Source organism: Ursus maritimus, unplaced genomic scaffold (genome assembly GCF_017311325.1).
Source record: "Ursus maritimus isolate PB19 unplaced genomic scaffold, ASM1731132v1 scaffold_12, whole genome shotgun sequence".
Lineage (NCBI taxonomy): Eukaryota > Metazoa > Chordata > Mammalia > Carnivora > Ursidae > Ursus > Ursus maritimus.
This window is the reverse complement of record NW_024423564.1, coordinates 3219909-3233230: the sequence shown is the minus strand read 5'-3', so window position 1 is coordinate 3233230 and position 13322 is coordinate 3219909. Positions and strand designations below refer to the sequence as shown.

The 13322-nt window shown below is 43.0% G+C and overlaps 2 protein-coding genes across 4 annotated transcripts in view; both read right to left on the bottom strand.

Moving 5' to 3' along the window:
• Nucleotides 1-11754, bottom strand: part of LOC103667578 (histone H2B type 2-F-like) — a 26176-nt gene extending 14422 nt beyond the window's left edge. For 2 of the 3 annotated variants that reach the window (XM_008695754.2, XM_008695755.2), the window contains exon 1: nt 10329-11754. In XM_008695754.2, coding sequence (XP_008693976.1) covers nt 10329-10819 — 491 coding nt within the window. In that variant the 5' untranslated portion in view covers nt 10820-11754. Of the gene's footprint in view, nt 1-10019; nt 10307-10328 lie in introns of those variants that run through there. The other variant, XR_569792.2, reaches the window with a different exon arrangement.
• The window catches only part of LOC103667606 (histone H3-like centromeric protein CSE4), a 22362-nt gene continuing 20108 nt past the window's right edge, over nt 11069-13322 (bottom strand). The window contains exon 2 of the mRNA XM_040626715.1: nt 11069-12206. Coding sequence (XP_040482649.1) covers nt 11781-12206 — 426 coding nt within the window. The 3' untranslated portion in view covers nt 11069-11780. The remainder of the gene's footprint in view (nt 12207-13322) is intronic.

Genomic DNA, 13322 nt, shown 5'->3' with positions numbered 1-13322 from the left:
CATTTGCAAATATATGTATCAAAATACACATACCACTTAAGATATCTTCTATGTTTAATGTTGCTGATATAGTAGTGTACTTTTTTCTCTTTCAATATTAAATTACCAAAGAATTAACCCTTTAATTTTCTTTCAAAGCACCAGATTTTGGCCTTATGGGTTAATTCTATTTTGGCGGAGTGAGGAAGTATGACCTATTCATTTCTGCTTCTATCCTAATTTATTCCTCTACTTCCCTCCTGTATTGGTGTCCCTTTATTAGCTTTTATGTTAAAAGCTTACTCATTATTTTTAATAGTTCTCACTCTCTCATAAATGCATTTTAAAGCTATGAATTTTCTTCTGACCTCTTCATGTGAGTTTTAATATATAGTGCTCTCTTTATTATTATTGTATACTAAAAAGTATATAATTTTTATTTTTATGTCCTCTTTAGTCCATGTGCGTTTTCCTAGCAGTATAGATCGAGGAGAATATTTTTAGTTATGTCCTTGCATTACGATTAGTAAATGGGTCTCATGTGGTTTCAACTTTTTCAACACTTGTTGAGCTTTCATTTGTTATCTTAAACGTGGTCAGTTTTTATCAGTATTTACATGAATTCAAAATGTATGTTTTCCACTTTGGATACCAGATGATGTGGGTATAAGTATAGTTATGACTAATTTTGTTAACCATGGTCTTCAAATCCTCTATCGCCTCAACAAGTTTTAGTCAACTTGATCTGCCAGTTCCTGAGACTCTGCTTTTCCCCACTATAAGTTATTTGCGTGCACTAATCCAGAAAGCTTGACCTATTATGCCCCTTTCCCATCTAAACACATCCCGCAACCATAATACCATGAAACACACCTCCCCTAGACAATGAAAAGGTTTCTTAGGTTTTTTCTCTAGGCCAAGGATTGAAATTCAAGTTTTACCTTGGTTAACTCTCCTGCTAATCCTAAAATGTGTCCTCTACACACACTTGCTATTTCTGAAAAAAATAAAATAAAATCACTCAAGAATAATTTCTATTGCCCAGTCCCTTGATAATGTGAAAGAAAAAGAAAAACAACAACAAAACTCTGAACGATTCAACAGTTCAAACACTTAAAAAGACACCAGGGGAAAAGTCCCCTACAGAGTCACTTCAATAAGCGAAAAATTTTTTTCTTCATTTTTCATAGTGCAGCAGGCAGAGGAGTGAAGAAGCCTAAGGAAACAAGGGTATATTCACTTGCTGGAAGTAACTCTAATATATATAGGTCAACCAGTATGCCTTTCTCTTGCTCAGTATTCTACGTGTTATAATGTGGGCCTTGGGTCTAGACATGCCAAACTAGATGAAACACATCTCCAGAAAGAAATTCAAGTACTTTAAGGCCCAATCCTAGGATTGGGAATTACATTAAGAACACTGAACAACTTTTGCCCAGGGTTAAATCTGTGGTGTATCTGAACTGTATTTCACACTCCCTCTTGGCCTAAAGAGTTTCAATGCATTTGAAAATTAGAATCCTACCAAGTAGAAACTAAAACTTATTACGCAAAGCTCAAACATCATTACCTACAAAAACAAAGCTGATATCTTTAGGTATATTCTGTTCTCCTGAATATTAAAAACATATGATATCAAAAGAGTGATATGGAGGGGCGCCTGGGTGGCTCAGCGGTTAAGTGGCTGCCTTCGGCTCAGGGCGTGATCCCGGCGTTATGGGATCGAGCCCCACATCAGGCTCCTCTGCTGTGAGCCTGCTTCTTCCTCTCCCACTCCCCCTGCTTGTTTTCCCTCTCTCGCTGGCTGTCTGTGTCTCTGTCAAATAAATAAATAAAAATCTTAAAAAAAAAAAGAGTGATATGGACTTCCCCCAACCTTCTGGTAATTTAAAATCACTGCTCTTGATCATGTGAAGAAACAGAGAAAACTTTCTCCTTACTTCATTTCACTAATCTGTGTTTTCTGTTTTTTGTCACAAGATTCCTTCTTCTGGGTGCCTGGTGCTATTCAAGTCCCAATATCAATTAAGATCTCAATCTCTCAAAATACTCAACCAATGCCAGGCCACTACCTCTTTCCTACCTTGAGACAGTAGGCCAGCTTCCAAGTTTGGTCCCCAAAGGTCAAATACTGGAGAACTGCTTAAGCTCTATTATTTCCCTAGTTTGCTCTTTCTGGCTTTGGTCATCTAAGCAAAGTTCCTTGGATTGGCTGATCGTGAGATTCTCTCTAGATTCTTATACCTCTTTTTACTACAGCCACCTGAAATGTATCGCCTATAACATAATGTGTTCTTGGCCAAAGAAAAGAAATCTTGAGGTCTCAGAACGATCATCTGCCTGTTTGCTACTCCTTGGACTGTAGTTTAAATAAGAAAGTCTTCCTGATATTCTTGGGAAAACTTTGATTCCTGAGTAGGTGACAAAAACAAGAGCTTCCTCTTGAAAATACTGAGAGGAAAAATGTGCAGTACTTCAAACAAGCGGAAATGATTGACCCAGAAGTCATCAACCTGGCTCCACCAAGCCCATTTTAAAATTTCTGATTTTAACATTTCCCAAATATTTGCCTGTTCTCCTCTTGGCTATGTGTGTCCTCCTCTGTGCTACATAATAGTGTACCCTAAATCCTTTTTATTCACTTGGCTTGCTCCTGTGTTAAGTCCTCAAAATTCAGAGCTTTCAACTCAGGAATCAGAAATTTGAAAGAAGTATTTAATGAAAGTATTTCATTTTTCCTAAGAACATTGATAGGAAGTATTGCAAACACCATCTGATTTTTTTAAAAAAGATATTTGCCAGATAATATAGGTCTTTTTTGTAGAGCACTGGTAACAGACACTGTAAATAAGGTCTTTTGTTTTCTAATTCATTTTTTCCCTATTAGAACACATAGTAGATATTGAAGGTTCTAGAGAATCAAAGGCCCAACAAGTAAATTGTGGACTTGCCTTCTTAGATGATGTTTTAGAAAACGAAGGTCTTATTGCTCCAACGCGTAGGGAGGTGACTCTCAAATCACTAGAAATCTCTTAAAGCAATGTTTGTTGGCAAGGGAAATGTGCTCCTGCAGGAAGTGTCTTCCTAACCATAATCATAATGAGACGCCGATCAAATGTTACCATGTTCCAGCTACTCCACGAAGTGCATAAAACACATTATCTCATTTAATCTTTGTAACAAACCTATCAGGTAGGTTCCATTATCTTTCTCATTTTACAGAGGAAGAAATGGAGAGTCAGAGGAGTGAAGACACTTTCCCAAGGTCATATAGCTCTTAGGGGGGAACTGGGACTCACTGCTAAGACTCATCACCACACTGCCTTTTCAGCCAGTATCTTTTTTTTTTTTTTTAAGTAAGTTCCGTGCCCAGCATGACCCCAAGATCAAGACCTAAGCTAAGACCAAGAGTTGGTTGCTCAACTGACTGAGCCACCCAGGTGCCCCTCAGCCAGTATCTTTTGACTTTTAATCAGTTTGCTGTAAGGGGTCTGTGGCTAGAGACCAGGGGTGGACAGTGACTAATAAGAAATATGTATTTGGTCTCTGCCCCTGGTTCCTGATACAGAGCTCCTAAATCTCTTGGTTTCCTGGGTAATGGGAAGTGTCTTTGTTCTAGAGTTGGCTTTTGGTGGGCTCCTAGGAAGCTTCAGGATGGAGGTTGGTCACCAGAAAGGCCCAAGCTATTATTAGAAGCTTGGAACTTTTAGCCGCCCCCTCCTCCCGCATCCTCCAGGGAGAAGAAGGGGTGGAGATTGAGCCAATAATCCATCATGTCTACTTGATAAAGTCTCCATAAAAATCCCTAAACTGTGGGGTTCAGAAAGCTTCCGGGTTGGTGCACACCACAACTCCACGGGGACAGAAGCTCCTTCCCCTGGGACCCTCGTGGACCTTGCCCTGTGTACATCTTCGTCTGGCCGCTCATCTGTAACCTTTCTGTATCCATGACAATACCCGGGAAACATGTTTCCCAGAGTTCTATGAGCCATTGTAACAAATGATCAAACCTGAAGAGGGGATGGTGGGACCCCCTGATTTGTAGCCAAGACTGACAGAGGGTGGGTAACATGGACACCCAGTACTGTGAGTAGTGTCTGAAGTGGGGGGGGCAGTGTTATGGGGCTGAGCCCTTAATCTGTGGTAGCTGGGCCAAGTCCAGGTAGTTAGTGTCGTAATTGCTTGGTGTGGAGAAGCCACACACTCGGTGGCCAGAAGTATTGAGTAGCAGAGGAACAAAAAGTTTTCTTTTACCCTCTTACTGCTTCTGAATTAGTATAGGTTAGTATAAATATCCAACGACTTACACTGTGAGGCTTCTAAACTGATTTGCGGACCATGGTTGTTGCCACCTCACCTAGACCTTCACTCTATATTGTGCTGTTCCCCATTCAGAGGGCGACAGATTTTAAATCAATCCTTTTTTGTTAAATCCAAGTCTTGGAGCTCTGCCATCCCTTTCAACTACTATCCCCTCATCCATCCATTCATCCCAGAAATATTTACTGAGTACCTACTACATTCCAGATGCAGTTCTAGACGATGGGGATAGAAAAATAAAAAGTACCTGCTTTTATAGGACTTACTCTGGGAAGGTAAGAAGAGAGTCAGACAATGGGTCAGAGTACAGCCTAAATTATTGTAACAAATCTTTAAAAAACAGTGGCTTAAAGAAGATACAAATCTCTTTCTCTCTCATTTCATAGTCCAGGGCTAGGAGAGCACTTCAGCCATCCTTATCACAAGATTTCTGTTTCTGGGTCCAAGGTGGTTGCCACAGTTCCTGCCATCACTTCTACAATTGAGCCAGAGGAAAGCGAAAAAAAAGGCAAGGGAACCACATACCTTTTCCTTTTTAGGGCACAAACTAGAAATAATATATATCACTTCCATTCATATTTCATTGTCCCAGAGTTTTGTCTTATGAACAAACCTAGATACAAAAGAAGCTGATAAATTAGCTTCTAAACCAAGAAGCCAAGCACCCAGAAAGCATAGAGTTACAATAAGCAGGTAAGAATAGTTTTTATGGGTAGCAGGCTCTGATTCAGTAATAGATAAATAAACACATTAGTATCAGATGGTACATGGAGGAAAATTAAGAAAGATAGGGGAATAAAAAGTATCATAAAGTTGGGGGAGGAGGAAATGGGCTGCTCAAGGACGTCCTCAAGGATAAGATGGTAAGGTATCCTTTGAGCAGAAACCTAAAAGACATGAGGAAGCCAGTCATGTAAGCATCTGGGGAAGAGCCTTTCCAGAAGAGGAAATGGCAAGTAAAAAGGCCCTGAGATAGTAGGGCCTTGGCATATTCAGGAAGAACAGAGAGACAAGTGTGACAAAGTGGAGCAAACAGAAGGGAGAGCGGGAAGACAGGAGGTGTACGCCCACCAGCTTAAGGATGCGGCCTTCACGCTGAAGCCATGGTTGGCGCAGGTGGTAGTGGTGGTGGGGGGTGTTCCGATGGGGAGAAGAGGGATTACCGATGTGGGAGGAACAGGATCTGACTCATGTTTCCAGAAGTTTACTCCAGCTCTTTTGTGGAAAATAGAGAGGGTAGATGCCAGAAGCAAGGAGACCAGGGGTGTCTGGGTGGCTTAGCTGTTAGGCGTCTGCCTTCGGCTCAGGGCCTGATCCCAGGGTCCTGGGATCGAGCCCCATGTCGGGCTCCCTGCTCGGTGGGAACCCTGCTTCTCCCTCTCCCACTCCCCCGTACTTGTGTTCCCTCTCTCCCTGGCTGTGTCTCTCTCTCAAATAAATAAAGTCTTAAAAAAAAAAAAAAAAGAAGAAGCAAGGAGACCAGTCCAAAAGCTGTTGCTTTTGGGGATGTGCTGGTGGCTGGGGGTGGGGGTGGGGGGGGCAGCAGTGGAGCTGTCCAGGTGTGTTTGGAGACTTGACACATTTTGAGTCAACAATATTTTCTGATAAATCACAGGTGACTAAGAAAAGGCTTATTTTTCACTCACCCTATCATAGTCACCTCCCCAGAGAAAATTAATCTCACAGGGAACAAGAAAATCGAATTTCTCTCAAGCTAGGACTGTGGTGAGCAAAGTTTCAGCAGGTTTGAGATGCTGTGAGCCAAGAACGATGTGACTTGAATTGTTTTGTAGGCAGGAGGGGCAGCCAGAGCTTTTCAATATAATGACATAAAATCGTCTGTGAAAATAAAATTTTTAATGCAACGCCTGGGCGGCTCAGTCGGTTAAGCATCTGCCTTCGGCTCAGGTCATGATCCCAGGGTCCTGAGATCAAGTCCCACATCAGGCTCCCTGCTCAGCAGGGAGTCTGCTTCTCCCTCTTCCTGCCTCTCCCTCTGCTTGTGCGCGTGCTCTCTCTCTGGCAAATAAATAAAATTGGATAAAACTAAAACTTTAAAAAAGATTCCCAGAGGACATTTGATATATTGGTTACAAGCACGATTCCAGAGGAACCTCATGGACTTGGGAAGGAGGACACCTACATATCCCCATCACCCACATAGGACCTGGCACATATAAGTTCTCCTCATGGAATGTTCCTGAACCCTCCAGCCATATGCAACCTATCATTCTCCTTAACTCATAACATTTCCTTCTTCCCCCCTCTTTTGGAAATAACACATTTTGCCTTGAATTGTAATTATTTTTATACTCCTGTAATCCCTTCTATTAGATGTATTTTCATCTTTTTATCCATCTCGTTGCTTTGCTAATATTATGTCTGTTATATTTATTTGATTACACATGAAAACTATAACACGCCCTGGTTTTATATTTCAGAAGTTTGTTCATGTTGGCAGTATGGGATCTGGAATTTTTTTAATCAAGTTTTCTATTTTTGCCAAATCATATGATAGCTCAGTTATAGTTACAAAATGTAGAAAAAAAATCACTATCAAGTAATTCTCCAAAACAGTCTTGTTCCTTCCTTGTTAAAGACTGACATTCTTTCCTAATGCCTACTTTATGCCCCTCAAAGAGATCATATAACCTATTTCCCATCTGTTGTCCTGTGCTTGAATGATGGTCATCTGAATTTAAGTGGTTTGAGTCTTAGATCACTTTTAGGAAATGTACCCAGTTTTAAAATGAGGTATTTGGGGGCGCCTGGGTGGCACAGCGGTTAAGTGTCTGCCTTCGGCTCAGGGCATGATCCCGGTGTTATGGGATCGAGCCCCACATCAGGCTCTTCCGCTGGGAGCCTGCTTCTTCCTCTCCCACTCCCCCTGCTTGTGTTCCCTCTCTCGCTGGCTGTCTCTATCTCTGTCGAATAAAATAAAATCTTAAAAAAAAAAATGAGGTATTTGTCTAAAAATTGACAAGATTCAACTGTCATGTTTGTAGGTTTAGATACCGCAATCCGTTCCCCAGTCCTTGAAATAATGACCAACCAATCTTAATGACATTTAACCTGACCCAGACCAAGCCTATTTGCAGTGCTCACTGGATCTGATATTTAAAGCTCCTTATCTTCATAGCACAAACTTTTTCTTCTTCTGGAAGGCATCTCACCATTGTTCGCCACACTGAAAGGCAGCATCTAAACTAGGCCGAAAAAGCTCCAGTAGAATCCCATCCTTTTGGCCACATAGGTACAGGGATGAAGGGAAGCAGTTAAGTGCAGTACTCTTTCTGCCCCTCTTAGGAGTTTTTAATCTCCAACAGTTGTTTTAACTGGGTCAGTAATTATTATAAATGTTTCAGGTTAAAGGAGCAAGAAAATTTAGGAAAAAGTGAAGGTTTTCAGAGTACATGAACTTATCACCTTCAGACCAATTTTCTAGCATTCTCTGGTCTGGGCAATCAGTCAACAAACTTTCACTGAGATTTTTTTTTTTTTAAGATGTTATTTATTTTTTATTTATTTGAGAGAGAGCACCAGAGGGGGGAGGGGCAAAATAGGAGGGAGGAGCGGAAGAGAATCTCAAGCAGACTCAGCAGCTGAGCTCGGAGCCCAACTCAGGGCTTGATCTCCTGACCCTGATAGCATGACATGAACTGAAGCCAAGAGTCAGTCACTTAACCGACTGAGCCACCTAGATGCCCTGAGATGCTATTTTATAATGGTCACTAGAAACAGCCTTTGTGGAAGCTCCCAAGCAGTCTTTTAAGAAAGTAAACCCTGTCTTCTATCAGAAGACAAAGAAGAACATGTAAAAACAATGAAAAAATTTAAGGAAAAAGGCTACCCAATTCACAATGCTACAGTTAATTGCAAATTCACTGGGTGAGGAACAAAGAAAGCCTTAAGAGTTAGAAGGAGAAAGACTTCCTGTGATCTAGAATGGGATGGGAAGGCTTCACGGAGCAAGATTTGAGCAACAGTTTCAAAGAACTGGCAGGTTGACAGGCTTTGAGTAGTTGCAAGAGCAACAGAAAGTACTACAGTTTAGGAGGACCACCTAACAAAAGCACGAAGGAAGAGAAACTTAAGAGGCATTATAGGACAGTGGGTACTGCATTTTGGTTCTGCTAGGGATCTGAGGAAAATAAGCAATTGAAGGGAACTCGGCCAGATGGCTGCAGGCCTTTGGTTTCAGGATAAGGTGTGGGGGCTTAATCCTTCAGGCGTGAGTAACTAATGATAGCTTTTGATTAAGGTGATTAAGGTGAGCCAGTCGACAATGCTTTAACAACTTCCAAAGACCATGAGAAACAAGGGTCACTTGCTAGTCCTCAGGGAGAAGAGAACCTTCAGGATCCTAGGGGAGGAGACCAGATGGTGTCTCTGGCTTGACGGAGAAGACAGACACCCTGGCCTTTTCATTTACTAACTTTTCCAACTATAAAATGTGCTGGATAAGGACTTCTTTTCTTTCACTGGGAAATTAAAATTCTCAGTGAGTCATTCCTCTCACCAGGGAAAATGACTCAGAAAAATCTTCATTTTCCAGTGAAAAATCATATACAGCCCATTTTATGTAACTTTAATTGGATGTAAATTTGGACTCTTACGTTATAAATAAAATTCATCTTAAGCACAAACTTGACAAGCAAATTCCTTAACATTTATCAGGAAAGGCTTAATTTCAAAGCTTGACAAATGAACTGGAAACTAAGATTTTTCCTTTTACCTTAAGGGGACCTTTTATTTGGTAAAACATTCACCAGCTTCTGTCCTGTCCAGCTCAGTCTTGAGTTACGCAAGTTTTGAACTAAGGGGTCTTTAGAAATTCATCCCCTATGTTAACTGTGGCCATTTGCACATCATGCACTCCAGACTTTTTAAATACACCTGAGAACACTAAAAACCACCTCCCCAGTCCCCACCTCCGACCTGACTTTATCAGGAAGCTCCAGGAGAGGCACCTGGGAATGTGTTTAGCAAGCACCAAGGTGGTTCTTACAACCAGGAAACTTTGTTACAGAAGACAAGTTCCTTGCCCTGGAGGAGAATTTTCCTGTAAGTAATCACAGTAAATCTTCGTTCTGCTCAGCTTTCACCAAGAGCAAGAACATTGACTAGGTAGTGGGGCAGAGGGAAGGTTTGACCCAAGTGAGAATTAAATCCCGACGGAAAGGAAGTCTGGGCGCTGGGTCTACCAGCTGCCGCGCAAGGATTGAGGTTACAGACGAGTTGAAGTCTTGGCAGTGGGGGCTGTCCTATGCATTTTGGGATGTTAATCAGCATCCCTGGCCTTTACCCACTAAATGCCAGTTAGCATCCCTTCCCAAGAGATAACGGTCTCCAGATATTACTTAATGTCCCAAGGGGTGGGAGGCAAAATCTCTACCCGAAGGATGGGGCTAGGGAGGAATTTAGGCAAGGATTGCTGGGTCGGCACTTACACGTACGTCAACAGACTAAAGCACATGGCTTTATTGCGCATCGTTCGTGACAGACGCCTAGAAACGTTTTTTTACGAAGGCTAAGACAGTGGGGAGTGGGGAACGGAGGGATTTCCATTTGTATGCTAAGGAAAACAAATCCGGCCCGATTAGTAAAAAACGGTGTTGACATTTATGGGCAGAGAAATTTAGTACAGCATCCCCTACCAAAAAAACAAAAACCAAAACCCGAAAACTTTAAAACTATAGCAAACCTGCTTACTCAGTTACCTGCATCTGAGCTTCCATCACGGACTCAGTAGAACTAGGTAGAGACCATTTTGAGTGCCAGGTTTTTTGTTACCAGCAAGAGTCGTGCCATGAGTGACACCACCACACTGTGGGAGGGTCTGGACTTTAACAGCCCCCTGGCAATCTTTATCACCCAAAGGTTTTCGAGAGCACAGGCCCACCACACCTAACCAAAAGCCAAGTCTTCCAGCAAGTGTTTACAGCTGCTTTCTGTGACAAATTAAGTGGCTCTGAAAAGAGCCGTTGGGGTAAAATAGCTGTTCTATTGCGTCCTTCGCACGCCCTTACTTCGAGCTGGTGTACTTGGTGACCGCCTTGGTGCCCTCGGACACGGCGTGCTTGGCCAGCTCGCCGGGCAGCAGCAGGCGCACGGCCGTCTGGATCTCCCGGGACGTGATGGTCGAGCGCTTGTTGTAATGCGCCAGGCGGGAGGCCTCGCCGGCGATGCGCTCGAAGATGTCGTTGACGAAGGAGTTCATGATGCCCATGGCCTTGGACGAGATGCCGGTGTCTGGGTGCACCTGCTTCAACACTTTATACACGTAAACAGAATAGCTCTCCTTACGACTGCGCTTGCGCTTCTTGCCGTCCTTCTTCTGCACTTTCGTAACCGCTTTCTTAGAGCCCTTCTTAGGTGCAGGAGCCGACTTTGCTGGATCAGGCATTTCTGCAAGAAGTAACGCCACACGCCAGTAAACGATCCGGACTACTGCCAAGGCGCTTGGTTGCGCGCTACTTATAGAGCTTGTATGCAAATGAAGGCTCGCACAGGACTGCATTTCTATTGGTTAATTTCCAACAATGTCGTCATGGTGGGGGTGGAGTCCACATAAATAATAGCTCCGGCTCTCACTTCCTTAGTGGCTAGCAGAATAAACGTCTTCTTAGCCAATCAAAATGTTCCATTTCAGGCTAACCAATAAATTATGTAGTTTCACCTGTTTGGGGTGTTTGGGGCTGGTTTTCCACATTTCAGTTGTAGTCTTGCGTAAGGAAGAGATCTGAAGAAACAGCTAAAGACAACTTTCTTGTTTTTGCGCCGTTTTATTTCCCTACGCTTTGTGAAAGTGTTTTGCTTTTGGGTTTTAGAATACCTTAAACCTACATCTCAAAAAAAATCCGGCATTCCCCTCAAATTTGTTTGAGCCGCCTGTATTATGCAACGATGAAGGAAGGTATTAGGTAACTGCCTACACAACCCTTAAGACACCTAAACCAGGAAGTCTTCAGTATTTAAACAAGGACGTATATCCGGCTTAGTTCTAACTGTAAAAATCTGGTTGATAAACCCAGATTCCCGTCCCAGGAATTATCACAAACCACATGACGGCCTTCCCACTTAATTTCTGTACCTAGATTTGTGCCAAGGTTCTGTGCTAGCAGCTTGTAACGTTACAAATGACTGGTAGAGCAGCGTCCACCCCCTTGCAAATTTTTCCTCACAGAAGCCAAGGCTGACGCTCTGGACTTTTAGTTAACTCGCATATAAAGAGCAGGTTTGGCAAGAACAACCTATAAACCGTTTCAGATCTTCCCTCCTGCACGCCAGCCGACTAAAGGTCAGACGTGGATTCTATTATCTCACTACTTGACACGTGCGAGCTTCCCCATCCCTCCATCCAGTACAGCGGTGCACGAGAACACACCCGCGCCAGGCGAAAAACTGCACAGCTGCTCTTCATGAAAACGTGGGTGGCTCTGAAAAGAGCCTTTAGATGGTCTACATAAAAACACCAGGCCTTAAGCCCGCTCCCCGCGGATGCGGCGAGCCAGCTGGATGTCCTTCGGCATGATGGTGACGCGCTTGGCGTGGATGGCGCACAGGTTCGTGTCCTCGAACAGCCCCACCAGGTAGGCCTCGCTCGCCTCCTGCAGCGCCATCACGGCCGAGCTCTGGAAGCGCAGGTCCGTCTTGAAGTCCTGCGCGATCTCGCGCACCAGCCGCTGGAACGGCAGCTTGCGGATCAGCAGCTCGGTGGACTTCTGGTAGCGCCGGATCTCCCGCAGGGCCACGGTGCCCGGCCGGTAGCGGTGCGGCTTCTTCACGCCGCCCGTGGCCGGCGCGCTCTTGCGGGCCGCCTTGGTGGCCAACTGCTTGCGCGGGGCCTTGCCACCGGTCGACTTACGGGCGGTCTGCTTCGTACGAGCCATGACGTCTTCCTGGTTTTATTCCAGAAGTGCTAGGCAGTCTTATTTATAGACGTAGCCTTGTCTTGATTGGGCCAGAAGAGTGAGGAACCTTCAGAATGTGATCTCATTGGCTAGAATTCAATCCTATTTTCTCGGGTAGATTGTTATGCTAATCTTTCTCCCTTATTCACCTTTCCGTACTTTTCTGTAATCTTGGCGATCACGGACGTTTTTCTTTTTAGACCTTTCCTTTAAATTGGTGTCATTTTTGTAAGAGCAATTTTTAAAGTGCTTTCGCAAGCTTGGGATTTATATTTTAAACAGGTTCCTTCGGAAAAAAAGCCTGCCTTCCCATGAACTAGGTTTCAGGCTACATTTCCAGTTGAGTTACTGTAACTCCAATCCCATAGCTAACATTTATTTAGCGCCTGACACTGTGCTAAGAGCGTTAGTTGCATTACAGTACGACGGTGACTCAACAAAACAATACGTAGTTAAAGGAACCAAAAATTGAATTTACATTTACCTAACTTCGGAACTACGCCGAAGTCGTGTGCTAATCAGCACCAATTTGCAGGGTAGAGCCTTCAGCCTCTCTTTAGCTTTTTCATCTGGGAATGCTGTTCCCTCCCCTCAATCCATCAATGGCCAATTAGGTCCTGTACACGAAACCCTTCTGATCAAGGAATATAAGACCGGAAACGTTAATTTCTCCTTCACAATGCTGATTAGTTTCTAAATAGTCAACTTGCTTATCAGTCAGATTAAAAGCTATAAAAAAGTTTCAAAGCAAATAAATTATTCGTTGATTGCCGAGTTGCTAACATATTTTCTTCAATAAAGTAGTTTCATCTAAAAGTTTCACCTAAAAGTTTCATTTTTTTCTATTCTGTATAGGGAAATCGAAGATCCTCTGCTTTTTAGTTATTTCATATGCTTTGAAGTATTGCTCAGAAAATTACGTGTCCTAAAACAAGTCATGTAAGGTAATAACGCTTGAAAGTGTGAATAGTTAATATAAAAATTTTAATCATATGCTCCTTCTATTGAAAAAGCTTTGCATCCAAACCTTATAAAAACTCAAACCTGTGAACACGATCAAGCCCAACAAACTTAAAACTTAACCCGTGGTGTCAGTATGATCATCTTCCT